Source organism: Ammospiza caudacuta, chromosome 15, assembly GCF_027887145.1.
Source record: "Ammospiza caudacuta isolate bAmmCau1 chromosome 15, bAmmCau1.pri, whole genome shotgun sequence".
Classification (NCBI taxonomy): domain Eukaryota; kingdom Metazoa; phylum Chordata; class Aves; order Passeriformes; family Passerellidae; genus Ammospiza; species Ammospiza caudacuta.
This window is the reverse complement of record NC_080607.1, coordinates 11,991,148-12,019,113: the sequence shown is the minus strand read 5'-3', so window position 1 is coordinate 12,019,113 and position 27,966 is coordinate 11,991,148. Positions and strand designations below refer to the sequence as shown.

The window sequence follows — 27,966 nt, the reverse complement described above, 5'->3', positions numbered from 1 at the left end:
AAGCTTCAGAGGAGCTGCAGCACTCCAGGCAGCTGGGCCAGGCTGGGCATTGTCAGTGCTGGGAGTTGCTCTCCCACTGCAGAGGCAGAGCCAGCAGCCTGCTTTGGAGACCCCACCTCCCACCAGGCTGGAAATCTGGGCTGTGTGGCCGGGATTTCACCTGGCAGCTCACCCAGCCACCCTACAGCACCCAGCACGCCATGGCCACAGCATGGAGCATCCCCAGCTCACCTGGCACCTCGCTGTACCCTGCACCTCTCAGGGCAGCAGCTCCCAGCTGCAGCTTTTTAAAGCTCTGAGCCCTCAGCTGCAGGGGATGATGTGGATGCCCATCCTCATCCTCGTCCCCATCCCCAGCTGCCCCAGCTCTGCCCCTCTTTACCCGAGGCCATGCCAAAGCCCCGTCCCCTTCCCGTGCCACAGACAGAGAGCACAGACAGCAGAGGCTTCCTTTAAAGAGCTTTATTAGCTGCAGCAGGTCTGATGGTGGCAGGCTGGGGGGCAGCAGGGGAGCAGCACCCGGGGGGAGGCTCGGGCCCCCCTCTCTCTCCCCGCAGCTCCGGCCCCAGCGGCCGCGGTCACTCTGGGGACAGCAGGGACGGGCTCTGCTGTTGGCACTGCGGCACAAGAGCCCCTGGGCCAGACCCTGCCGGGGCAGCGTGCTGCTGTGGCCTAGAGGGGAGGGATGCTTCACCGGGAGGGGGCCGGGAGCCACGGCAGCACGGGCGGCGGGATGGGCTGGACGGGGCTGGAGGGTGAGCGCCCCATCCTGGGTGAGATGCGAGGGGAGAGGAGTGATGGGTGCGAGGGGCCAGCGCCCATGGCACAGGAGGTGTCTGCCTTCCCGGGCACACACGGAGCACGGGCAGCTGCCTGGCTGAGCGATGCCCGAGGTGCCAGCAATGTGCCGTGCCGTCCTTCCTCTGCTGAGCTCAGGCCTTGACGTGCTGGGGGCTGCGGGGCAGGCAGGGCAGGGCAGGGCAGGGCGGGGGGATACACACGGGCTGTAAGATGGAGGCCGGAACTTAGACACGCACTGTGGGGCTGGAACCGAGCAACTAAACGGGGCAACCTACAGGAACAGGCGGCTGGGTCTGCGAAGCACGGGGGAGGGCAGGGAGGGTCCCGTGGGGCGCAGAGCTGGGGCACAGCACAGCCCGCGGCACCGCCCGCACGAGGCCGGGGATGGGGACACCACGCGTGGGCACACGCCCTGGCCCCGGGCACAGCCCCGGGATGCAGCCGTGGCACCGGCGGGTCCGGCCCCGCGCCGGGCCGAGCCCTGGCACCGCCGGGCCCCGGGGACGGGGAGGGGGCGAGGAGGGCTGGACAAGCCGGGGGCTGGGGCCAGTCTCTGGCAGGGGCTGCGGGACCCTCGATGGCCCCGCTGAGTCCGGGGCGCAGGGGGGCTCCGGCGTCCCCCCGCAGCGCCCACCTACAGCACGCAGGAGGCGTCTGCCGAGCGCTTCTTGAGCTCCCTCCCGGCTTTGTGCTGGTGCTGGTGCTGGTGTGCGTGCGCTGAGCCCGGCGCTGCGAGCTCTGCCAGCGGCGCCTCCCGCAGCTCGGTGTCCTGGGGGTGCCCCGGGCCCCCCGCCGCCTCCACCCGCAGGTACGCCTTCACCTTGTGGTGCCGTGCCTTGCCGTCGCTGGAGTCGATCACCCGGCACTCGTAGGTCCCCTCGTCCTCCAGCTTCACCCGCGACAGCCGCAGCTTGTGGGAGATGTTGCTGCCGACCACCTTCACCACCTGCCTTGGGGCAGACGGGCGGTCAGGGACCCCCAGGACTCACCATTGCCACACCAGACATTGGGGTCAGTGCCAGCTCCGACCGTGTGCCACCACAGCACGCCATGCCCCAGCTGGCCAGGCCATGGTAGAGGCTGGTGAGGTTGGTGTGGGGACCAGCCCAGCCTGGGCCCGCGGGATGATGGAAACCCTGGCTCGCGCCCGGCCACGCAGGGCTCGGAGATCGATGCGGAACCACGCTGGCTAATTAGCTTTTCTACCAAATTGATTCGCTCTCAGTATTTATCACCCAATGAAATTTAAGACTTACTCACTAGCCAGAGCCGTGGCTGCTCTGGGCTGGGTCAATAAATCAGATTTATAACCCACCCCGAGGCCCCTGGCTCTGTTCCCTATAATCACACTGGATGGCAAAGGCCGTTTTTCTACTTGCCGCTGCATTTGTTAGCTGAGGATTTTATGGTGTTTGGAAACGGGGCTGGAGAGGGGCAAAACCCACCCCAAACAGCACAGGAGGCAGCATGGGGACCAGGACCCCTCAGTGTCCCCTCATTGTGGGGGCATCCAGTGCTGGAACATGAAGACACCTGGCCACATGTGCACATACAAACACCCATGAGCACACACAGGCTGCTGCACTCAGCTGCCCTGCACACCATGGGCTGCTGAGAGGGAGCTGCTGCCACAGGTCACAGCCAGAGCCACCCCAACAGCATCTCAGGGCTGCCCAGTGGCCTTGTGCAGGGCCAGGAGGTGCCAGGCCCTGGTGCAAGTGTGCCCAGATGATGAGACTGTCATGGGAAAGGAACTTCAAAACAAAAAACCTCGTTGGGAGAGCCAGGAGTCACTGAAATTAATGGCTGGGAAATTTAGAACTAATAAAATAAAACCCCAATTTGCTGGTGCCACCAGTGGCCATGGAGCCGCTGCCCAGCAGGTCACTGAGCCTCAAGAGGGGAGATTTTATGATGGCACATAACTGCTGTGGCTCTGCCAGCACAGGCAGGGCAGGGATGGCCCTCACTGCCCATGGGAATGGGGCAGAGCCCCTGGCACGGCCAGGATGGGCAGATTTGCTGTGCCCAACCCCAGCTCAGCCCTGTGCTGTGCTATTGGATTCAAAGGCAGAAAAAATAAACCCAAACCCATCAAGTTTCACTGCTCTTCATCGCTGCCGAGCATCTCCAGCACCAGGTGTGTTGGTGGATAACACACAGCCAAGGGTGCCTGGCACGGTGGCTCCTCCTTGGGATTTGCATCCCCCCTCCCTGTTTGGCCCTGCTGTTTGTTCCCAGTCCCTGCTGTTGTGGCTGCTCCTCACATTCCAGCAGAACCACCCATGCTCATTTACCTCCTCCATTCCATAAACACTTAATGATCAAGGACATTCGAAATAACAACAAACAAAAGAGGTTTGAAGCTCCAGCCTCTCCCTGCTGGCTGGATCTGGAGGAGGCAGCAGAGACCTCGAATGATTCAAAATAAATCCTGGTTACACTCGCACACCCATCAATTCCATCCCAGCGTGCAATTAACTGCCTAATTATGCTGAAACATGCACGGGTTGAGCTGAGAGGGAATGCTGGCCCCAGGGTGGCTCCGTGCACCCTGGAGCAGGGCCAGGGTGGGACGCAGGGAGCAGCAGCCCCCCAAGCTCAGCAGACAGGGTCTGGCAGAGCTCCAGCAGCAGTCCTGGGACTTTGATGCTTGTGGGGCAGGGAGCCACAGCACCCTGGTAAGGAATAGATCCTGCAGGAACCTGCTTAATTTTGGATATGGATTGTGGGTGTCAATTAATCAGAGGGGACACGACTCCTGGAGGGGGTTTGTTACCACCAAGAGAACCATGCACTGATCCTGCAGATGGGTGCTGCAAGGTCATGCTCTGCCTTGGGAAGGGTTCCCCAGGGATGAGAGACTGATCCTGGGTGTGGGGGGCACCCATCTGAGAAGCCACGGGCGCCTGACCAACCCTATCCCCCCTTGCTCACTCAGTGAAGGAAAATGGGAGTGCCAGGAGAGGCTGCCGGGTGACAGTGGGAAGGTTTCCAGCACTGCTCTGTGTCTGTGGCACCCCCAAACACAGGGACAGCCGGGGGCCACTCACCTGGCAGCAGAAGGCCAGGAGTGTTTTATTTAACTGGTTAGTGGCTTCTCATTGTGCTCACATGAGCCTAAATGGCTTTGGGATGCTAATCCTCTGAGTCAATTGGATTATTTTATCCCTGGCAGTAATGTGTCACTCAGATGCTGGACGAGGCTCAGGGTGCAGGCTGTGCCTTTTGGTGCCAGGGAGAGCAGGGCAGCCACCCCTCACCCAGGTCACCCCCAGGTCTCCCACCCTGGATTTCCCACTGGAACCAGCAGGATGTCCTGCTGAGCCCTCAGCAAGAACCATCCCCCAAACTCACGCTGATTTTTGTCGCCTCTTTCCCGGGCTCCTCTGGTGGTGATGATTGCAGCTGTGGAAAAAGCAGGGGAGGGGGGGACCAAAGAGGGAAGAGAAATGGTCAGCTCAGCCCACCAGACCCCTTCCCACTCCCAGGATGGCTGCCCCAAAGAGGAAGGAAGAGGGAGAAGGGGGAAGAGAGGAGAGACTGCCCAGTCCCAGCAAACCCAGGCACCCAGGGCAGATGAAGCCACATTGGGTACCCGGGATGGGAGGGACCAGCAGCAGCACAGCAGCCACAGAGCACGGGGTGCTCACCCACAGCTCCCACTGCACCTCAGCTCCAGGTGCTCCCCACGATCCAGGAGTGGGGATGGAGCCCTGATCACTGTGGCATCACTGCTGTGGAGCTCTGTCCCCATCACTGCCAGCCCCTGCAGCCCCTGGCTGTGCATTCCCAGTGCCCCCAACACCCCTGACCCTGCCCACCCTCGACCCCTGGCAGCTCCCCCCATCCTGGCAGCACTGCCCTGAGCCTTCTCAATTCATGGCAGCACCAGCAGCAGCCTTGCCAAAGACACTACAATAAAGGCTCATTAAAATCCCCAAAGCTGTTTCCCATTCTTTGGCCCTTATCTCTGTGTGAACAGAGAGGGAAATAAAGAGAGGCTGTTTGCTGGACCACTACACGGGGAAACAGGGGACAAGGGAGGGATGGAGGGTGCAGGGCCAGGAGGGATGGGCTGGTGATGAGATAGGCAAAGGCACAAACACAAGCACAGAAACGAAGCCTCAGCCTGGGACGGGTCCTGGCAATGGGCCAGGCACTCCCTTGGCTGGGAAGGACGGGCAGGACAGCCCAGCCCCGCTGTCCCTGGAGCATCCTCAGTGCAGTTGGACATTGAGCAGCCCATGCAGCCATTAATTGCACCACAAGGCTGCTCTCTGTCAGAGCAGAGGGTGAAACGCTGCCCTGCAGGTCTGCTCAGCACCGGGGGTGCTGCTGTGGGTTGGGGTCCCACCAAAACCCAACAGGGGCTGCAAACAAAGCCCTTCCCCACGGGAAATGCAGGCAAGGGCTCTGCCTGAGGGGCTCTGCCTTTCCGTGCTGCCGTGCAGGAGGAGGACGAGGGGCATTACCTGACTGGAAGCCCACGTCTGTTTGTCCGTCCAGTCCTTGTGGTTGCGGACGTACCACCACTGGATCTCCAGGGAGTAGGAGGGGGAGCCGCTGCCGCGGAAGGAGCACGCCATCTCCACATCCTCCCCGGCCTGCGCCGTCATGTCGTGCGGGGTCTCGGTGAAGAGAGCTGCTGGAGACAGAGCCGGGGCTGTGGGGCCTGGGGGACACAGCACTGTCCTGGGAGGGACAATGCCTCCAGACACACGGGCAGAGCCACCAGGAGTGCCTGGATCCTTCCCTGGGGGACACAGCACTGTCCTGGGGAAGGACAATGCCTCCAGCCACACGGGCAGAGTCACCAGGAGTGCCTGGATCCTTCCCTGGATCCTTCCCTGGGGGACTCAGCACTGTCCTGGGGAAGGACAATGCCTCCAGACACACGGGCAGAGCCACCAGGAGTGCCTGGATCCTTCCCTGGGGGACAGAGCACTGTCCTGGGGAAGGACAATGCCTCCAGCCACACGGGCAGAGTCACCAGGATCCTTCCCTGGCCAAACAGAGCCAGCCCCTACAGCAGAGCAGGCAGGTCCCAGCCATCCCCAGCTTCTTTCCCACCCATGTCCCCTGACCACCCCCAGCAGATGTGCCTGCCCCCCAACCCAGGCACTTTGCAAAGAGCAATGGGGGGAAAGGGAAGGAGCAGGAGCCTGTGCCCCCCTGCATCCCTCAGAGCCCTGCCCCAGAAGGAGTGCAGGACCTGCCACACCTCTGAGGCGAAGGAAATAAACAGAGCATGATCGCATCTCACTCAGATCAGGACATAACTGCAAAACAAATCCTCACTTAATGCGGCCCCAAACAGGCTCCCACATGCCATATGGTTTGCTTTCCTCTCTCAAAACAAATATTGTTCAGAGATGTAATTAGAATTCTTTTCATCTCCTCTGGAGAGACTCGGTTGTTCCCTGGTACAGGCGGCCCTGGCGCGCAGGGCACGGCAGGCGCTGCTGCCACCACCGGCGCAGTGACACCTAAGTGACACAGCAAGGGGACAGCCCTGCCAGCCCCCTGCACACCCCGGGCACTGCCCAGGCTGCCCTGAGTCTCCTGTCCTCACTCACCACCTCGGCTCACAGCCACAGTGCAGGTCCCACCAGAGCCAGGGGAACCCTCTGGGACACACAGCCTGTTGGGAGCAACACTCTCTGCAGCCCTGATCCCTCTGAAAACCAATTATTACCAGCCCAGACAAAAAGTTAATACCTCTAATATCTCCCTGTCCCTCTGGACACATGGAAATCCCATCCACTTATCGCTTTCCTTTAATCCATCTCAGCAGGGAACAGAGGAAAATACCCAGCGCTGGGGTTTGCCAAGGCAGGGTGTCCTGGTGGGGTTCCAGTGCTGTTCCCACATCCTGCTCATCCAGAACCTGGCACAACAGAACGTGGATTCTGTGCTGGGGAGTGGAGGGAACTCCAAGGGAACAGCTCTGGTGACTGAAGGCTATAGGAGGAGCAGGGGGGTCAAAATGTTCCTCTGTGCTCCAAGTGGTGCTGAGGCTGTTGTGTCATTTCCCAGCACTCACCCACCCATTCCCTGGCTGCAGCCAGGATCAGCTCTTGCCCCACAGAATTCCTGCAGGCAGGAGCAATGGCCAAAGCCAGCGGGTCCCAGCAGAGCCTGCACCAGCCCCAGCCACCACAGCTCCAGCAGTGCAGGGGTGAGGGCTCCAGCCAGGTCCAGATTGCTGTGAACACAATTAAAATCTGCTCCCACAGACGGGAATTTGGCAAATAAGCTGAGGAAGGGCTGGATTGAATCAAGTACCTCCTATCTTTGTGACTTTAATTGGGAAGCGTATGTACTAATTAACCCCAGAGCTCAGCCACCTCCAAGCACATCCAGAGGAGCATAGATCCTGCAGATGGATACCGAGGGTCATCACCTTTGCTGGGGACACATCTTTCAGCTGTGCCCTCCAGCAGCACAGTGTGCCCTCCCTGATGGATGCCGTGGATGCTGGCCCCACCTGGACAGAGGTGACTCACTGTCCCCCAGCCCTGCCCCTCACAGGGACACCAGTGGGATCACAGTCCCCCCAGGATGCCCCCAGACTGGGCATGGACCCTGCACTGGGTCAGCCAGGTGGCCTGGACACTGCCCCTGAGAACAGGGACAAGTCACCAGCTCTGGCCACAGCCCTGTCCCCACAGTGTCCCAGTCCCTGCCCACCCCAGCCCCATCATTCTCCCCCCACTGACACTGGAGCCACATCCCCACAGCAGGAGGGAGGGAGGGGGCCACTGCTCCCTGTGCTTTATGGGCTGCTACCTGTCATAAACTGAGAACACCAGGATCAATAAATCTTCCAGGAAATAAAAATCAGAGGAAATAAAATGAACTCAATGGGGAAACACAGATAAACAGAATTGAAAATGCCTGCTGGGACAGCTTGGTGCTCTCATAAACCAGAGGCAGACCTCTGTGGACACCATCCCTCACCTTGGTCACGCTCTGTACGGGGAGGGGGCTCCAGCAGCGGGGATGGGGCTGTGCTGGGGCAAGAGCATTGCCCTGAGGACCTCGAAATTACCTCAGACCCCTGCTCTATCTCCCTGCCTCGTCTGTAGGCCCCACACAGCACAGAAAGCCCCTGCAGGACTCTGCCTGCCATTTCTCAGCTGTGCCAGCTTCCACAGCCCCCACAAGGCACCAAGGACAACACCAGAGCAGCATCACGGCACCAACTCAGGCTAATTGTTGTGTAAAGATGTACAAAGGACAATGAAATATGCATTGGACACTTCAAACGCCTGTAATCACCCGGTCAGCGCGGGTTCCTGCTCCGGGAGGGATTTTTTCCCTAAGCCGGCAGTCAGAAGCTTTTTCTCTGCCCCAGCTCACTGAGCTGCAGCTGGGCTGGTGGGTGACCAGTGCCAGGTGGGGCTGGGGCTGGGGCCGGCTCCGTCCCACGCTGGGCAGGGACAGGGGCTGGGGGAGCTGAAATGTCATTCTGTTCCTGCTCCTGCCCACTGGAGTGTCCATCCAGCCCCTGCTCTGTGTCCTGCTGTGGGGCCGGCTCTGACCTGCTGGGTTTGTGCTGCACCACTGCAGGAAAAGCAAATGTGTCCAACAGGATCCACCACCATGGCACTGTCCCCAGGCACCCACAGCCCGTCCGGCACCGTCCCCTCTCCATGACAGACATCCATGACCCCTCCAGCACCCTCCCCTTCCCGCGGCTCCTGCGGCTGCTGGACAGCGCCAGCCCCGGCACAAGGAGCGCCACAAAGGCCCCCGAGACACATCCCGGCACACGGACGGGGACACCCAGAGACAGACGGACCCTCCTGGCGGCCACAGGACGCCCAGCCCTTGGCGCAGCCTGCCTGAGCAAGAGCCACCCCGGGGGATCGGGAGGCACCCTCCGGATGGATGCAGAAGAGAGCTGGGTACTGTCCCAGCGCCTGGTGACCCACACTGTCCCCACCGCGGGGACACCGGCTGAGGCACGGGGACAGGGCTGGCAGAGGCCGCTGCACAGGCCGGGCTGCAGCCTCGCTGCCCTCCGCGGCCAGGAGCAGCTGTGGATCCTCTCCTCCTGCCAGGGCTGCTGACCCCGGGGCGCGGCGAGCTCATCGCGGCTGGAGCGCGGCGCAAACACGGCGTGACGGCCGCGCCACCGCTGGCACAGGGCAGCCGGCCCCGGCCCCGGCGTGAGCGGGCAGAGGCTTTGGCAGCGAGCGCTGCTCTCCTCCAGCCGCCTCCCTTCCCTCGGGACGCTCGGGCTGGAGCATCGCGGCCGCGGCTGGGGCAGGGAGGCTCCCACCACACGCTGGGGGTGGCAGCGCCATTGCTCTGCCCCTCTTTGCTGTCATATGAGCAGCAGAAGGAGCTCAAATTTGCAGCATGTGAATTAAAAACAAAACAAAAAAATGCACCTAACTCAGTGGATGTGATTAGGGCAGCGCTCACCTGACCAGAGAGCTGGAATTAACCTTGAAAACTGCAGATATTTCCAACAGTGCTGGGCTGCCCCAGCTCCTGCCCCCAGTCTTCCCACTCCCCTAATGTTTATCCCCCTCAGCAAGAGTGAGGTCAGTGGGGAGTGTCTCCAGTCTGGCCCCAGATACACAGAGCTTTGTCCATGCAAGGAGACTTGCTGCTCTCATCTGGTTCCTGGGGACTCACAGTTCTCAGAAAATTCCCTCCCAAGGGGCCCAAGGAAGAGCTGCTATTTGATATTTAAGTAGCAAAGCCCTAAAAGGGCCTTTTTTTTGACAGCTCCCCGTGGGGCTCCGGCAGTGTGTGCAGCCAGCCTGCAGCCACCCCTCACTCTGGTGCTGCTCTCAGCCAGGGGATGGCTCCCAGCAGCCAGGGGAGGATTCTCAGCTGGAATCAATAGGAATGGGATGGGGCAGACATGATCAGCCCCCCTGGTCTCACACCCAGCACCCAAACACGAGCCACCGGCACCAGCAGCTGCTGAGAGCTGCCCACAGCACACACAGGGGCTGGTGCCCAGAGCTGGCAGTGCCCGGTGCTCATGGACACAGCACCCTCCTGCCCAGCTCTGCCCACCCCATCACTGCTGAGCTCATCCCAGCCCAGCTTCACACGGAACACACGGCACAAGTCACGATTGCACCCGTCACAACCAAGCCCAGCCAACATCCCCGGTGCTCAGCCGGGCACCCAGAGCCGTAGGGAGGGCACAGCCAGGCAGGAAAGGGCCCTGCAGGAGGGGAAACAGCCATGGAACAGCAGAGCTCAGAGAGAGCCTGAGCTGTCGAGGACAGGCCCAGGAAGGGTTGCCTGTCCCGAGGTGCACAAATCCCACTCACACCATGAACCAAAATCCCAGAGGAGCTGTGAAGGGGAGAGGGCCCTGCAGGTGCCCTCCTGGGCATCCATCTGGCCCCTGGAGCAGCCCCTGATGAAAGAGGCAGCAGTGCAGAGCCTCCAGCTCCCTGGCCCACTCCAGGTGCTCACTCCAGCCCTGCCGGGCTGCCCACAGCCCCCAGACCTTGTGCAGCCGTGCCGGCTCTCAGTTCATTCCTGCCTCGCTCGCAGGGAACGTTATGATTAAAATTAGCTGTCACTGTCCTAACGTAATAATTCCCAGTGTCTGGCCCGTCGTCTGTCAGCCGCTTCAAGGGAAGAGAAAGCCCAGACGTTTGATGAGGAGAGGTGTCAGATGTAATTGCGTTGAATGACTGCACGAACAGCAGCAGGAAAAACACATCGCGTGGAGAATTCCCACCAGGAAGTGTGCAAAAATCCGGCGGAATGCAAAGTGTTTATGAAAGTAATTGATAGAATAATCACTGGGGTGTACGGGAATCACTGGGGTGAGCAGGGCAGCGCCCTGGGGAGCCGGGGCACCGCTCCCTCCAGCCTCCAGCCGCGGCTCTGCTGAGGCGAGGCGGTGTCGCCTGCACACCATGCCGGGAAGGAGCCGGGCTGCTGCTCCTCACAGCACGGCTCCCCTGCCCCGCTCCAGAGCCAGCAGGCTGGGAAAGCGGCTGGAGCTTCCCAGCCAGCACAGAAAGCCGATGGCAGCAACCCAGTGTGCACAGGCTGCAATGGGGGGCATGAATAATTGAAGGCGCCAGCCTGAGGAGAGGAGAGAAGAAGAGAGAAGGAGGAGAGGCAGCACTGTGGGTAGGGAAGGGATGGTGGGAAGAATCCTGCGGTTCAGATGCTCTCCCGGGGCAGTTGGAGCCCATCCTGGCTCCATCCTGGTCAAAGGCAGAGCCTTTGCTGTGGTGGCAGGTAAAGGACTTTCTTTGATTGTGACTTTTCCCTCCCCAGAGCCGTGGCTGCCCTGCGAGCAGAACGCCGCTGCCCACTGTGGGGTGGCAGGATGGGGGAGCCGCCCGCGCTCCAGGGTTGCTCATGGCTGCTCCCGGGCAATTCCCTCGCTGCATCCGGCATGGACAAGTTAAAAGGAAGATCGAACACCCTCCGGGGCCGTGGCAGAGCCGTGGAGGCTCCTCCAGGCCTCCAGCCCCGGGCAGAGATGGCGGCGAGCTCCGGGCGCTGCCTGCTGTGGGCAGAGCCCGGCAGGACCTGCCCGTGCCCGGCAGCCAGAGCTGAACCCATCCCACTGCCCACATCTCCTGCTCCACATCTCCAACCTGCTGGACTCTCGTGGCGTGGAGGGAAAGCTGCACCAGCCAGTAATTAAATGATCAGTCTCCGATCTGCTAAACAGCGATTTATACACGTTTTCAGCACACACAGCTTTTATCAAATTGGTATTCACCTACTGAACACAAATGGCTTATTATACATGACCCACTTATTCACTGCTTTTCAGTATCGTTAATAAAGGTTTCTGTTGTGATTAAGTGAGTTGCTGCAGAACTGCTCGAGTAGCAAGCTGTAATGTGGCTCCAAAGTGCACTCGCCCTCCCAGAATATTTCATCTCCTTGGCTTCCTGCTCCCTCGCAGCGACCATTTCACTATTTATTTGCCTATTGCTGAATTTCTGTGGGGAGCAGCGGTGGCTAATGGAGGCTCTTCACCCACCTTTCCATCTGGCACGCCAGCCTGGCAGGTCTGAAAACTCTCCTGCTGTGAGCCCCCAATGCAGAGGCTGATCACCCTTCCCTGGGCAGGCAGGTGCGGGACAGCACGAACTGCGGGACCCCTCACACCTGCCCCCTGGCATGGCCCGAGGCGCCGTGTGCCCCGAGGCTCCTGGGGGCAGAGATTCGGTCCCTCCGCACACGGGAGGCCCCGGAGCCGGGCGGGGGAAGAGCTGGGACTCGGGCACCCAGCGTGTCCCCGTGGCTAAGATTGAACGCACCCGTGTCACTGCACAGAGAGCGAGGAGGGTCTCAGCAGCCTCCTCGGAGGGAGCTCGGTCCCCTGTCACCTTCTCATACCCACGAGGGAGCTGCCCCTACGCCAGGCTCCTCACCGGAGGGTGCAGGATGCAGGAAGAGGTTCCCCTTCCCAACCCGGTGGATCCCAGCGGGCTCGGCAGCACGGACCCGCCGAGCCACGGTGCACCGGAGGAGCGGGAGGCGGCGGGGAGCCCCTCTGCCGGGGCGTGGGGCACCGCACGGCGGGGCGGGTGGCGGCACCGGGAGGCGCACGGAGATCTTCACGGACGCGGCGTGCGGGTGGTGGCGGCGACACCGTGAGACACACGGAGACGGGGTGCGGACGGCGGCGGGCACCGGGAGGCGCACCGGGAGGTTCAGGGACGCGGGGTGCGGGTGGCTGCAGGCACCGGGACGCACCGTGCAGAGCCCCCGATCCGGCAGCCCAGCGGCGAAGGCAGAGGCCGCTCCCCGGGCTCCGGAGACGGGAGCGGCGGAGCCCAACCCCAGCTCGCCCCGGCTGCGCCCCGCTCCTCGAGCCGCCGGCGCGACGGACCGCGGCACGGAGCTGCCCTCGGCGGCGGAGCCCGACCGGGATCCCGATCCCCCGCACCCGTCCCGCTGCTCCGGCAGGAGCCGCCCCGACCCGCCGCCAGCCCCGCGGGGCACCGAGCCCAGGCAGCTCCCGCCGCTCAGCCGCCCCCTTCCCGAGCCCCGGCCGCCGCCGCCGCCTCACCGCTGCCCGCCGCCGGGGCGTCCCACGGGGGGTGCCGGGAGGCGGCGCCGAGCTGCAGGTAGAGCCCCAGGTAGTGGAAAATCCCCAGGGCCAGGGCCAGGGCGCCCATCTTGCCGCGGGCGCGTCCGTCCCGGGGGCGGCGGCGCCGCCGGGCCGAGCCCTGTCCCCGGGGCTGCGCCGCGGTCCCGGCGCCGCCGCGCTGCGGAGCTCTTCCCTCGCGCGGAGGGCGCCGCGCGCCGAGGCGGTGCCGCGGCTCGCCCGGAGCCTCCCCCGCCCGGCGGAGGGATCCCGGCCCGCGCGCACCCCCCAAGTTTTTTTCCCACGGTTCATCCCCAAACTGCGCGGGGCGGGGCCGGACCCGCCGCGCCCACCCGGGACCCCCGGATCCGCCGGGAACCCCCCGTGCTGCCCCGCACCGCCGGGACCCCGATATCGCCCCACCGGGACCCTCCCCTGCTGCCTCGCACCCCAGGAACCCCCGGACCCGCCGGGACACCCCCCGTGCTGCCCCGCACCGCCAGGAACCCCGATACCGCCCCACCGACACCCCCCAGTTCTTCCCTGCACCGCCGGGATTCCTCGCACCGCCCCGCCCGGACCCCTCCGCCCCCACTCGGGACCCTTCGGCACCCCCGACGCCCCCCGTCCCGCCAGGACTTCCCGCCCCGCACTGCCGGGGCTGCCCGCACGGCCAGAGCCCCGCGCACGCACGGGTCCCTCGCGGGGAACGGTTTCTCCCTGGCATCCCCGGCGGCCCCGCTCCCCGCGGGGAGAGGCCCCGGGCGCCGCCGGTCCCGGCCCGAGAGGCTTCAGCACCCGGGACAGCGCCCGGCGCGGCTCCGCCCGACCAGCCCGGCACGGCACGGCTCGGTCTGGCACGGCCCGGTACCGCCCAGCCCAGTGCGATCCAGCTCATCTCAGCACGGCCCCAGCGTCTGCCGAGGCAGGGCCGGAGGGGCAGAGCCCGGCGGGTGCGGTGCCCGGTGCTCCGGCCTCACTTCAGTGCCAGGGCCCAGCTGGGGGCACTTGGAGGGGTTTTCGAAACGTTACAGGAGGAACAAGGACACGCGTCCCCCGTGTATCCTGATCGCTGTCCCCGACTGTGCAAGACTTGTCTCAAAAGGAAAAACCTGCCCTGGGGTGGGTTGCAAGCTCACGTGCACCCTCAGAGCCCGGCTGGAGTGGGGACAGCGGCACCAGAGAGAGCGGGAGCAGCCACCCCGCTCCTGACACGAGCAGGATTTCATGGAACCGCTCAGATCCCCACGTCCCTTTGGGTGCATAAATCCTGAGGCCAAACCCACCAACACTTCCAGAGCTGTGCCTCACAGCGGGTCACAACCACAGCACCAGCACCTGTGCCATTCCTACACCTCTTCTGAAAAGCCTAAAATTCACCAAGGGGCCCCGTGGTGCCATCTCAGTGTCCTAAAGCCTGGCCTCAGCACCAGGGGAGGCACAGAGCAGGCGTCACTCACGCGAGAGTATCTGCATGCAACAGAGCAATCAAAAGGATATTATGTGCTCTCTAGATAAACAGAAAAAAATCAGATTATTTCAGGTGTTTTCTGCCATGAGATGACAGATGTTGGCTGCAAAGAGATGCTTTAAATTGGATTTGAAAATACTGACTGTATTTCCTCAGCCTTCCCTTGACAGGGCTCCAGAAAGAGTGGGGGGATTCTTCCCATTCCCCTCCAGCAAGGCAGGTCCCTGGCCAGGAGCTGTGCTGCCTCATACCTGCTTTACTAATCAATAATTAAAAAAAAAAAAAAAAAAAAAAAAAAAAAAGTTGTACCTACTGCAGCATTTGCTGCATGTCAGAATAAAGCCTGGTTCAGAGCAGAGCATTGATCTCTGCCCAAGTTCATTACTCCCTCTGGAGTTATAAGCTGAGGGAAGGAGGGAGCAGCAGTGACAGACAAATGGGCACCACAGCCATGCCCAGCTGCATTTACAAGTTTCCATGACTGGTTGGGATCAGAGGGTCTCACTCTGGGATGGCAACAGCACCAGTGGCAAAGGACTTCAGGTGTCCTGAGGTGAAGCTGCCTGGAGCTGCTGAGCAAACACAGCTCAGCCAGGGAGCAGCTCTGGGCTGGATCCTGGCAAAGCAAAAGCATCACATCTCCCAGAGGCATGAGTGGAGGCAAACCCCATGCACTGAAACAGGGAGGTTCATGTGCCAAAGGATGGGGTTTGTGAAGCCCTGAATTAGGGGGTTCTTACACTGAGAGTTCATGTACTGAAAGATGGAGTTCGTGCACAGGGTCAATTGCAACAGGAGAAGCAGCAAAGCCAAGCACTCGTGTGCTCCACATTTTGGGTGACTGGCCTGGTCTCGTGGCTGCTGTCTGGCCCAGGGTCCACCCTCTGCCACTGGCCAGCAAGGGACTAAAACCAGGCCCACACTGAGGTGGCAGCTATGAACTGTGCTCCCCCAGACTTGGCACTCCAATTTGGGAAGCTCCCACCCACAGGTGCAGCCAGAACAGAGCTGCAGATGTCACCCAGTGGTGATTGCACGTTCCAGGCATGGACAGGGGCTCCTGGCTCCAGCCCAGCTCCTGCACCCCAACACGAGGGCAGCACATCCCCACTGGAGGCCGAGGCCATGCAGCTGCACCTCGAGGGCTGAAACCTGCCCGTGCACCACCTGAGATATTTAAATCATGTCAGGAGGAAGCAAAGAGCATAAATTCCTCCTGGAGCCAGGAACACCTCCAGAGGCAGAGCCTAAATTAAGTCCCATTTCCAGCAGATTTTCTGCCATCACAGTGGATGAAAAACAGGGACTGGGGTTCTGCAGGACCCAGCAGAGAGCAAAGTGCCAGTGCCTGAGTCTGAAGCTCGCTGTGAGGGTTCGGTTCTCCTCCTCAGTTGTAATCCATTGAGGCCTCGGGCAGGTGCTGCTGCTGCGGGTGCAGCCCCCGTGGTGTGACAGGGATGCGGGGGGAGCTCACTCGCACACGGAGGCGGGAGCAGAGCCAGCAGCACCGCTGCGGAGCGGGTCCCTTATCTGCTCTCTCGTTATTGCTCCGAACGGCCGGCACCGCCCTCACAGGGCTTCTCTTTCAGCAGAACGGGCCCAGGGACTCGCTCTCGAGGATGAAACACTCCTTATCTCTGCCAGCGCCGGGTTCTGCCCACTGCTCAGTGCTGCTCGGGGGGGCACTCGCCAGATGGAGGAAAGCAGCGGGCACTTCCATGCAGTGAGACCACAGAGATCCCAGAGGCACCACATCCACCGTGGGCACAGCTCGTGTGCCTGTGAGGTTTGCATGTGAATTCCCTGGGACACCTGTCCATCAGGAAAAGGCAGCCTGCAAAGCTGGAGGGTGTAGTGGAGTTCAGAAGAGCTGGATGGGGTTGGAAGGGGAAGGGGGACAGCCAGATGAGCAGCACCTCACAGGCCATCAGGCTCAGGGGGACACACAGACCCTGAGAGGCACAAAGAACATCCCTGGGGACACAGCTCTAACCTGGAGTTGCCCAAGGACACCCAAAATGAAAGCAAGAGCATTGGTCCTTCCTGCTGGCTCCTGAGTACTGCTTGTGCTCATTCCAATGCCAACACCTCATGTTCCCTTTTGACAGCAAAAGCTGCCCAGCAAATGGAAGAAAAAACCTCAAACCCCAAACCCCAGAGCTGCTGCAGCACTGGGGTCTGCCTCATGCATTATTTTGAAATTCACCTCTTTAAGGGTTCATGCAGGGCACCCCAAGGCTCAGCTCTGAGCTCTCCTGAGGTCCAGGAGCCAACACTGGAATTTGCATCTGCCTGGGAGAGTGAATTGGGTTGTTCATCTCTCTGACGGGCAGAATAAACACCCTCCACATTGATACCGAGCTCATTTCTGATACTTGTTTAGGGACTTGACAATTCCTGTATAAAAGGATTTCCTTCCACAGCTGAAGTTTGACATTCCTGCATTATTAGATTATTTGCAAAGGTCTGCGTGCGCTGCAGGAAAACAACGCTCCCGCCAGGCAGCATTAGAGCCTGCTCCCGCACAAATCATCCTGGGCACAGCCAGCCATGGAAGCAGAGCCTGTTGGATCCCCTGGAGCAGGGAGGGAGCAGCCAGGGAGGCAGTGAGTGGGAGCTCAGGTGAGCAAACACAACCCACCCACCCAAACCACGACAGCCGCAACAGCATCAAAAATAACAGACCCAGCAGGAGAGGGGTTTTGGGGCACAGCCCTGCCTAGTGGCATGACCTGGCTGGGAGAGCAGTGGGAGCATTTCTGGGCAGGGACACGCGGTGTTTTTGTCCCCCTGCCTGTTTTGGGATGGTCACAGCCCTGTGTCTCTGGCTCCCCATGCTGGGGAGCCCTGAGAGTCCCAGCACAATGTGGGAAAGGCAGCAGGAACCCCCCACCCCCAGCATATGGGGGCTTTGGGACTCAAAGGCCTCTGCCCAGAGCAGCCCCTGCACAGGGAAGTCTCCAAAGCATAAAATTCAGAAGAAAATGACTTGAAAAGAATTATTTCTTCAGAGAACTCAAGCCCGTTTCCAGGCCATTAACTCCTTCCTCTGCAGAACCCACCACCAGGTTCCTGATGGAGAGGAGCAATATCACAGGTGTCCATCACTGTGGAACAGTTCCCTCTTTCCAAATAATTAAGCACTAAAAAAATTAAATGTAAAAAAAAACCAAACAAAAAATACCACAAAGCAACCACCCCTTCCGCCTCCAAACAATTTCCTGCCCCAAGAGAAAAGCTTTCCCTGAGAGCAAGGCCTTAAAAGAAAAAAAATATTTTACAAAATCAATAGTGTAAGTGACTTATTTCGCAGCTGATGGTTTGCTCCCAGTGCTGCCAGCCTCTCACTGTATTTAGCACAGCCTCAGTCCCTCCACTGGGATATCAGGAGATGTTCCTCAGACATGATTTACACTCATTTCTCCCCGTTTAGGGAGGCTCAGCCGGGAGCGCAGCTGAAGATGGATTTGGACACACAGTGAGGATGGTTGGTGCCTCTCTCCTGTGGCCAGGGGGAAATGCCATCAGCTCCTGCCACTCCCAGCAGGAGGAATCCAGTGCTCCCACCCGCCCTGACACAGCCAGCACTGGGGCTCCCACTGCAGGGATGGTGTCACCATCCCTCTCCCTCCCCCTTCCCCAGGACTTGCACCAGGATTTCCCCAGCCCCAGCCAAGCCCAGCCCGGCCTCAGCCCAACCAAACCCCACCGGGGCAAGCACCTCCATGGAGCAGAGGAATCCACAGACCGAGGACAGCATCTCCCTCATCGTTTGCTGCTTTCCTACTTTTAAATCCTGCTCTGGTGCTCAGCTGCAGAGCCCTGAACAGTTCCCTGGCAAAAGGGCATCACAGTCCAGATGTCGGGGTGACAGGCTCATCCGTGCCTGCAGCAGCCACTGCCCACAGCTGGTTTCAGCCTGGGGCATCCCCAGGGGTCAGAGCTCCCCCCACTGCACCCCAGGATCCTGCTGCAGAGGGAGGCGTGAGGCACCGTGGGTGCTCTGCTGAACAACACTCTGCCAGCTCCTTTCTCCTGGAGGGCAAGATTCCTCCTTCCCATCACCAGAGTGCCCCATCCATCATGTTCCCTCTAATTACCTTCTCATTTACCTCTTCAGTCAAATCTGTTTACAATCAGAGATGAGAAAGCACAGCCCAGGGAGGGGTACAGTGGGGAGGGGTCTCTGTCCCTGCATGTTTTGCTGCCCTGTGCCAAGGCTGGCCTGGTACTCTGAGAGCAGAGGGGGCAGGGGAGTGTGGCTCAGCACAGTGAGGGCTCACAGAGGAGCAAAGGCCACCAGGCTCCTGTCACCAGTCCCTGCCATCACTCCCAGCAGCCCAGAGTCCCACAGGTGCTGCCTGTGGGCTGTGCCAGTCCTGCACCCTCTCCTAAAACCCACATTTAGCTCAAAAGCCAACAGTGATGCTGCTGTTCCAGGGCCACAGAACCAGCAGGGTTAAAGCAGGGCACAAATCCCCCTGTCTACAGCCTATGGCTGCTTCCTCAAGGAAATCTGTTATTAGCTCCACCTTTTAATCCTCCCTCAATTACAATAACGTCATTCTCCACAACTGCCAAGACTTGGGGTGCTCATCCTCACACCTCCAAGGCTTTTCTGTGCTGCTCAATATGACAGCACAAATGAGCTGGCTAGGAGCAGCACATTAAGCTGAATAATTACCTTAATTAATAACAGTGTGCCCAGGTGGGCCCCCAGCCTCTCCCAAGGACCAAGGCAGAGGATCCAGTGTTTCCCAGCAGTGGGGTGTGGGGCCAGAGCGTGGGTGCATGGCAGGGCCTGCTGTGATTACCAGGATCAAAATCAAGTGGGCTCCTTTGGAGCAGTGGGGTTCCTCCCTCTGAAAGAGCTTGGAAATTAGAAGAGAATAATTCGTCATCCACCTTGTAAAAGCCTGATTTGCAGGAACCATCTCTGCACAAATTCCTCTGCAACATCTGGAGCACCTTCATCCATCACAGGGACAGTGGCTGGGCTGGGTGGGATGAACACACTGCCATTCCCTAATCCCACAAATTCTTCTTTCAGCTGGGGAACACAATACTCATGGCAAGGCACTCCTGCTCCCCAGGGGCAGCACCACAGCCCTGAGAACTGTGAGGGACAGTGCAGGGGTGGCACCCTGTCCCCAGCCCTGCAGAGGGAACACCATCTCACCTCACAGGATGCTGCTGAGCCCAGGCCCCACCATAGGCTGTGCCCATTCCTTCTCCTGATCCAGGACAGCACTGACTGCTGGCAGCTGGAGCAGTGCCAGGACCCTTTCCTGCTCCCCAGGGAACCCACACACCACAGCACCACACTTTTGGTTCCTCCAGCCCCTGTCCCTTGCTGCAAGAGCTTCCAATGTGAGTTCACTGGCACAACCCCCCGTGGCAGTGACCAACATTTCACTCCCAGCAGATGCTGCAGGAGGTTTTCCCCATCTGAGAGGAGCCAACTCAGAGCAGGGATCATGCACTGCACACCCACAGCAGCTCACCAGCTGTGCATGGAAATGATCACATGGATCACATGTTCACACACACATGCAGCAAACAGCAAAACCAGGTTTAAAATGGGCACTCAGATTTAAACTCACCTTGCCCTTAGGCAATTCACTGAAGTTTTCTCAAGACCTTCCCTGCCCTTTTCTCCCCCACTTCTCACCTGAAGCTGTTCCACATTCACTAAGTCCCCTTTCTGCCCTGCCTCAAACTCTCTGTCTGAGATCCCTCCCTTTCTCCTCAGCTCCTCCAACACAAGCACAGTGTGAGGACACAGCCAGTTATCTTCCAGGGGAAACCAGAGACCAGCTCTGACCACAACTCCATTGGTGAGGAAAGGGAATGATTCCCAAAATCAAGTAAAAACCTAAACACATCTGAAAACTAAAGGAAAAAATACCTCTAAGGAAGCAGATTGAAAACAGAAGAAAGAAATGAGAAATTTGACAAGTTCTGCACAAAAGAAATATATTTTTGCAGCTTTTTGTGGCTGCTGAAGCCACGACTTCCATGCTGATGCCCTGAACACCAGTGTTCAATAGCACCAGGCCAGCAGTGCCTGTGCAGTCAGGATTGAAGGAAGCCTTTAAGCTTGCCTGACAATGCATTTTTCTTGGAGATAAAAAATGAATGCTGCCAGCATGCAAATCTCTCTAAATTAGGCACGGCCCAGCTTGCGGGAGCCACGATGGCTTGTGATGACAGTCATTAACTTCAGCAGCAGAAAAGAGGATGCAGGAAAATATCCTCTGCTACTTCCCATCCCAGCTGGGAGTCCCAGCTCAGGGAAGCACTGAGTCTGGCACAATGACACCCAAAACCACACTGTGGCTGATGAGAATGAGCTGTGGCCCCTTTCCCTGGGGCAGGCAGGGCCATCCCTCTGCTCTCAGGGACTTGCTGCTGCTCCAAGGGCCAAGCTCCCTGTCCAGGAACCACAACACTGGTTTTCTACTGAACAAGCACAGCCAAGACCAAAAACTGACTGTGAAAGCAAGGCAATGGAATTTGGGGATGGCACTGCTTACCTCCCCTCACTCTTAGTTTCTGGGTAAAACCCCAATGGACACATTCCCTCTTTTCCCTCTTCAGGAGGGAACAGTGACCAGCCTGTGCCAGAACCTACTTTCAATTCCCACTCACCTTTGGGAAGATGTAACAGGAATGGCTGATGTGGCCAATTCCTGGATCTCAGTGCCACTGAAGAAGGGATGAACTGGACACACACCACCACCTCAGCCTCCCTGGTTCTCATCAGAGAAAGGGTTGTACATTTTCATTAATGGATCAGGCTGGAATAACCTGCCAACAGTCTCTCGAGCCAGGCAGGCTTCCTCTCTGCCCTCCCTGCCACACATACATTTGTATTGTTTCACACTGATCTTTGGCAGCTTGATTTAGGAGGGAAAAGATAAAAAAGATGAGAACCTCATGCTGGCTTTGTGCTGGGTATGCAGCTGCAGCCCCACTCACAGAACACTGCTCAAATAACAAACCAGCAACTAAAAAAAAAAAAAGCAAACTATCTTTAATATCTCCCAAATCCCATTTAGAAGCAGTTTCATAGAAACATCACTTTGATCGTGCAAGAGAGGCTGGAGGAGGGGCAGGAGGAGGGAGGATGGCGCCAGGTCCTTGTGGGCAGACACAGAGGTGTCTCAGAAATTCTCCAGCAGATCCAGGATCCGTTTCTGCTCACTCTCCCTGAACTCCTGGTTCTTCCCATCGCCGATGTTCTCCGCGTACTCTGCAGGGAGAGAGAGAGCACAGGGACACAGGCTTTGAGTGCCACAGCAACAAACAAAGGGCCACAACTCCTGCACACACCACAGAGGAATCTGCACCCACACTACTGCAAACAGCCACATGGGAATTAATGCAAGGAGCATTGATAGTTTTCCTGCCCATCCCCAGGGTTAAAGCTTTGCGTAACAAACACCTGCTGACACTCATTAAAGCTTCTGTGGCAGACAGACACAGAGAACTCCCTGCTCTGGCCCAAACACACAGCAGCACCCAGGAGCACCCATTCCCTGGCATGGGAGTCATGGCATTATGCCAAAGAAATGCCAACAGTACCATAAATCACTGCAAATCACCAGCTTCCCAGGTCCCTTTGGACACTGAGTGACATCAGGGAAGGTCAGGCGGGGTCTGTGACAACTGTCAATCATTCCCAACCCTGGGTTTAACCTGTTGGCTGTCCAAGTATCCTGAATGAGGATTTTTGCCCAGGAGACCCCAATTCCTCCATCTACCCAGTGCTTTTAACCACACAGAAGAAAAGCCACCAGTTGAGATTTAACTACAAACTAAACTACTTGTCATCAGGCAGAGGACACCAGACCCTGACCACAGTCATGCCCATCCATGTACACGGCCAAACAGCACAGAACTAAACATTCCCTCTGTAGCTCTCCTCCCTGATATTCATTTGGAGCTGGCAGCTCTCATCCCCTACCAGCTCCCTCCTTCCTGCAACCACAACCTGCATTTTCAAAGACGGTTTAAAAAGAAAATATGAAAAGCAGGTTCTGAGCTGCAGAAGCAAGGAGCTGAACAAATCTGAGGAATCAGGAGCAGGCTGATGGTTAAGACAGCACTTCCCTGCCTCTGCCTGCTTGCATTCTTTCGCTTCTTCCAAACAAACAGAACAGCTTGTATTCAGCACTGAATGGTAAGTTGCTGCAGAAAGTTTGCTTTAATATTTATACATTTAGCACAGCTACACGCTCTGAGCTCCATCAAAGCCTTTGTTACAGGAGCACTGAAAGCAGTGGGGACAGGCAGAAGTTAGCTGATGTGGGAGTCTTCCCTCCTGTGTGTACACACTCTCTCTCTCCATGTAAAAGCAGTAGAGTTCTTTACCAAGCCTCTGGGAAAATATTTTTAATATTTATAAACCGCTCTGGTACCTGTAACATGAGCAGGTGGTAATGCTGAGGTTTGCTGCAGGTGAACCTGAGCTGCCCACTGTCCCAGCGAAGGGACCAGATCAGGGCAGCTTCTCTCAGTGTATGAGCTGCTCTGCACAGCTCTTAAAAGCAGCAGAAAGCTCCTGGCAAGGAGGGATTCCCTGTAGCTCCCTGTGCATGGACTGATTGCTGGGAGGCAGCTCAGCCCTGCCGTGCTGTGCGGGCTCTGGGCTGGGCTGGGAATCCAAACTCAGGCAGGAGATGATCCCAGTGCACAGGGATGGGGTCCCCTTCTTAGCTCAGGCTCCCCTCTCCCCTCAGGCAGTACCAGAGCCTGAGTACTGGGGCAGCTGGAGGAGCCAGCTCTGTCCCCAGCAGCCCCATCAGGGTAAGTGCCTCTGGAACAGCTGCAGTGGATGTGTGCTGGAGTTTATTGCAGCCCAAGGCAACACTTCCCACCTGCAGTGGCCTCTCCAAGCCCAGGTGAGGGACAGCCATGGTTTCCAAGCCTGGCACAGCCAGCAGCTCTGCTCCCAGCTGTAAGGATGGCCAGACTGCTTGGACTAGGGCTGGAGCAGGGAGCCACTGAGTGGCACTAATGACACTGCCCTTCCTTTGTACTGGGAGATCACCCAAACAAAAACAAGACACAAATTCTTCTTATCTTGTCCAAAAGCTCAGCATTTCTCCTTCTAAACATCTAGGCTTTGTAAGACTAAAACCCCTGTTAATCTAAGGCAGAATGTTTACTGGGTTATGACAGCTGCTAATGCTCATTTGAAGCATTAGCAGCTTGAAGACACCAGATAAAACCCCCAGAACCAGGCTTAAAAAAGTAAATCTCCAACCGAGATTTTATGTATTTACTTTTTTATTTAAAATTCCACCACTTCACTGAGACTGCTAAAAAAAAAATCAAATGTAAGCTGCTCCTGCCAACAGTTAACCAGAGCTTACACACTGCTGTAGCTACACAAAGGGAAAGGGCCCAAGATTGGTTTCTGCTTCATTAGACAAAATACAATGGTTACAGAACAGTAAAAATCAATTGGGAAATACTGAGGCTTGTAATGGATATTGGAAGCTCTGGAGCCTGCACAGATGGAGGCACCGTGAGCCAGACTGAGCTCCATCCTCAGAGCACACTGACCCTTCCTTTGTGTTCACCTGTGCTAACAGGTTTGGGCTGGAATGTGCAGCAGACATTCCACATGCCCAGCTCCCAGTGTGCCTGCTCACCTGACACCAGGTGTGAGGGGGGGCTCAGCAGGAGCAGCTCTGACAGAGCTCCTGAGGTAGCCAGGATCAATGGCAAGTCCCTCTGGATCAGTGAGGAACAGGGAGATTTGCCATTCCAGAGCCAAGTATCACTTCAGAGAAGCCTGTGCCTCACTCCATTCCCAATGACAGATGGAGATCAGGCACCACCCCAAGATACAGACACTGCTGCCATCCCCAATCCAGCCTCCATCCCCAAAACATCTCCCTAGCCAAGGTACACACCACTCAAGTTGTTTTCTTCCAAAGCATAAACTAACTGTCCTGTCGCAAGAAATGCTTGATCTTCCAGAAAAAGGAAGTGTGGGAGGACTGGTCAGCCTGCAGAAATGCATTAATGAGCCTCCTGTTATTCCCTGCCCACTCCTCCCCCTTGAAAGCTCCACCATAAGAAAACAGTCTCGCTTCCTTGCTTGCATCGTAAGTAATTCTGAGCCACCCCAAGGGATCCATCAGCTGTCAGGTTGCCAGAGAAACATGGAGAATATGTAGGCCATAAAAATCAAACTAAAAACTGAGCATCTAATTAGTATGCAAAAATAGAAATAAAAACTGAACAAGAGCAAAACACTGAACGAAAAGTAAAAATAAACCAGCCCTCATCTGTCCTGAGAGCAAGTTGGGAAGTAGCCTGGAAACATTTTCCAGCCAAGGCTCAAGCTCCTGATCTCTCAGGCACTTGCAATAAAGTCTTGTGCAGTTGACTCCAGGGAAGTTTTGGAAGCCCCTTGCTACCCCAGCATCCCAGCAGCAAACTGCAGGCTCCACATCCAAATCTCTGTTCCAACCCCTTGGCTCCCCTGGGAAGCTGTGTCCAGGGAAGTGACTCCTTCAGAGAAGCAGGTGCATGTCCCTGGTGCTGCTGCTGTTACAGGCTGGTGAATCTGTGCTGACTGTGCATGTGGACACAGGTGTGTAACTACTGAAATGCTCAAATTTCAGAGCCCAGACTGCAGCTGAGCCCAGTGCTGCTTCTCAGGTCCCACTGCAGGACTTCACAAGAAATTTATCTACTAATAAATTTATCACTGAGGTTATGATTATTGTCATTAAAAGTCTCTAAAACTAGCAAGTTTAAGAGTTGGGGAGAGCTGCAGTCAGAGCCCAAACTCTGTACCCATCCCTGCATTATTAAGAAGTCAACATGCCCCTTCAGGCAGGGAATGTGCTGCTGCTGAGAGCTCCAACCTGCACAACCCTGAGCTTGCAACACCCGATGCAAGCACAGAGAAAGTTTCACAATGCAAGTCACTGTCTGGGAAAGAAAGAATCAGATGAAATTTTAATGCAGCTGCCCTCCAATTCAGCTTGGTATGTAAGTCAACACCCCAGAGCCGTGACCGTGAGATGTGCAAATCCAGCAGGGTGTGCAGACAACTCCCCCAGGGACACAAGGCCCAGGGCAAGTGTGGGAATCTGAACAGGGATGTGGCCATAGTCCACGTTGGAAAGGGGCAGTTTAGAGGCAGGAATTTTCAAGTATCAGAATTAAAATCAGAAAAGACATCCTATGCAGCCCCCCTGCTCAGCAGCAGGCATTAACTTGCACTTCATTGTTAAAGACAGGGGCCAAAGAGATTGCCTATAGCTGCAGGTAATTTCACACTGTCAGAAAATCACTCTTGATTTTGTCATAGCAGCCAGCCCTCTGATTCCTTTTTTCCTGCATATGAGAAGGGAGAAAACCGACAGGTTTTGCAGGAAATAAGCTGAGTGTACCTGCCATTGTTGAAGTGGGGGCAAGAAAAGCCCAGGAGAACATTGTTGCTCCCCAAGAAAGCAGAAACAGTGAAATACAGCCCACTATCCCAGAAATGCTGTCAAGCTTCCCTTCCCTCCAGAAGAAAAATAGACTCCTTTCCTCACACTGAAAACAACACAGCCCCTTTGGAGCAGATACATTCCATAAGGAAGCATCTTCTCCAGGCAGCTCTGGTCCCCTGCTGTTCTCACTAAGCCTCTCAGCTCTGAGGGGCCATGGGAAGAGGCTGAGTCCTGCCCTTCTCTCCCCCAGTTCCACTGGCTGCTGCTGCTGAAGGACAGCAGGCTGCAAAGGAGGGCTACAGCTCAAATAGGCACTGCTCTAATTCACCATGAGCATTAAAAATAACAAGCAGTACTTTAAAACTGGGATTGCAAATCACAACAGCTACATTTTAAAGCTATGGAGGATACTTTAATGCTATAATCCCTATTAATTTGACACTAAGAACAAGACAAATACACCACGGGTACTAATATGGTGCAGATGGTAAAGTGCAAGGCCATGTTAATGAAAGATGAGACTCCACTATTCTTCCCTCTAGCAGGCATGTGCACTTCCCTTAAATATTTACTCTCATGTTAATGTCAGCAGTGAATTCCAGCCAGGCTGGAGCTGATGGAAGCGTGCAGTGATGTGCTGCTCTCTGACAGCAGCTACAGCAAGTGTCCTAACTGGGAGGCAAAGCAAAGCACGCCACTAATCAGGGTGATTCCTGCCCTGCCAGGATCTCAGAACACTGCTCAGCTGCTGCCTGGAGATGCTCAGGAAGCCAGGGAGAATTACATGTGAAGGCTCAGCCTGCAAAGCCATGACCAAGCTGTCCCTGGTAGCGATGAGAGACTTGCACAAAAATATCTCTACTCACCCTTCAGGATGTGTCGAACAATTTTAATGGAGCTGCCTCTCATGTTCAGGATCTGGTGGACTCTCTGACGAATCTGATGGAGAATAGGACAGAGAAGAAAGAGATTTTCAACATGAGTCCATGCACAGCCCCACTTTTTCCCACTTTGAGGGATAAACAGAGACCTGAGCACCACAAAAACGAACTCAGTCTTGGCAGCCCTCAGCATCTGCTCAGGAACAACAAGGAAGGCACATGGCACAGAAATAAGAAGCCACAGAATGCATTCACAAACCCCAATGTATTCACAGAGGAAGCAGAGATGCAGCATTTTGCACGCATCAAGAAAAGCTGTAGCTGTGCTTTTGTGAGACCTCCTGAGAGCATGTCCCTTCCCCCTGCTCTCTCAGCAATGGCATCAACATGGCCTTTCCACTTCAAACCCTGACCTTGCTCACACTGATTATATGAATTTAGTGACAGCAATCAACTTCTGTCCCCACTAATGCCCTATCTGCTGCAACTTGATGGAGCTGTATGGACACAAGTGCAATAAACAGGAGGTTTCCTCCCGAAAAGGAAATTAGAGAAACAATTACTCAACACAGTATTTGCAAAGATTTAGAGCCTTGTCTGCCCCATGAATGCAAACACAGATGATCTGCCAGCCTTGTATGCAGCTTTACCTGGGGAACATTGGCATTACAGATCTCTGCCATGATGTAACAGATGAGCTGCAGCACAAAGAGCCCGGCGTCCAGACGACGGAGATAGAATTCATCTTCCATGTCATCGTCTATGATCTCTCCTCGACGCACCATGTCCTGTAAAGCCACACAAAGGAAAGGTGTGAGAATTCTCTCAGAGCACAGGAGTGGCAAAATATTGGTCGAATTTGTGGTTTCTTAAGAATTGTTTTGTTCCCCCAAACATCAGCCATATATTTCTCACAGAAGAAGTATTTTTAATAATTCATTTAAATTCACAAAACATTTCATTCCATTTTGAAGAAGTTTTGCCTTTGCTGGTCATGAAGTGTGTCAATCTGCAAGTCAAAATTTTAATTTAAACATACAAATCACATTTCTACATTGAGGGGTGAGAGTGTGTGACTATGGAACAGACCCATGTATCCGTGATTTACAAGTTCTTTGTCAGAATGGAACAAAACCTGCTCTTTTACTGGCCATCTGAGGGTGCTGTTCAGCAGTGCAGAACATGACTCCAGCACACTCTAAGAGCTATCAGCCTTCTAGCTTCATGATTGACTGATACATGAGAAAACACATCTGGAAATCCTGCTTTTCTGTACCCAGCCAGGCTCTTCCAGCTGTT

At 56.9% G+C, this 27,966-nt stretch overlaps 2 protein-coding genes across 5 annotated transcripts in view; both read right to left on the bottom strand.

Annotated features, from left to right (window-relative positions):
* Positions 1 to 492: 492 nt before the first annotated feature.
* On the bottom strand, positions 493 to 13,036 carry VSTM2L (V-set and transmembrane domain containing 2 like). Of its 4 annotated transcripts, none has more exons than XM_058814895.1 (4): positions 12,833 to 13,036; positions 5,277 to 5,446; positions 4,159 to 4,209; positions 493 to 1,751 (listed from the first exon to the last, which is right to left on the bottom strand). In XM_058814895.1, the coding sequence occupies exons 1-4, from the start codon at positions 12,939 to 12,941 to the stop codon at positions 1,059 to 1,061; spliced, it is 1,023 nt and encodes a 340-aa protein (XP_058670878.1). In that variant the 5' UTR covers positions 12,942 to 13,036; the 3' UTR covers positions 493 to 1,058. The 4 variants fall into 4 exon arrangements, with proteins under 4 accessions (XP_058670878.1, XP_058670877.1, XP_058670880.1 ...); XM_058814894.1 differs by having other exon boundaries at positions 5,277 to 5,449; positions 12,833 to 12,973; XM_058814897.1 differs by having other exon boundaries at positions 1,305 to 1,747.
* An 8,296-nt stretch (positions 13,037 to 21,332) lies between these two features.
* The window catches only part of CTNNBL1 (catenin beta like 1), a 47,615-nt gene continuing 40,981 nt past the window's right edge, over positions 21,333 to 27,966 (bottom strand). Inside the window, exons 14-16 of the mRNA XM_058814645.1 lie at positions 27,318 to 27,455; positions 26,653 to 26,725; positions 21,333 to 21,576 (exon numbers count right to left, since the gene is read on the bottom strand). Of these exons, the coding sequence (XP_058670628.1) occupies positions 21,488 to 21,576; positions 26,653 to 26,725; positions 27,318 to 27,455 (300 nt within the window). The 3' untranslated portion in view covers positions 21,333 to 21,487. The remainder of the gene's footprint in view (positions 21,577 to 26,652; positions 26,726 to 27,317; positions 27,456 to 27,966) is intronic.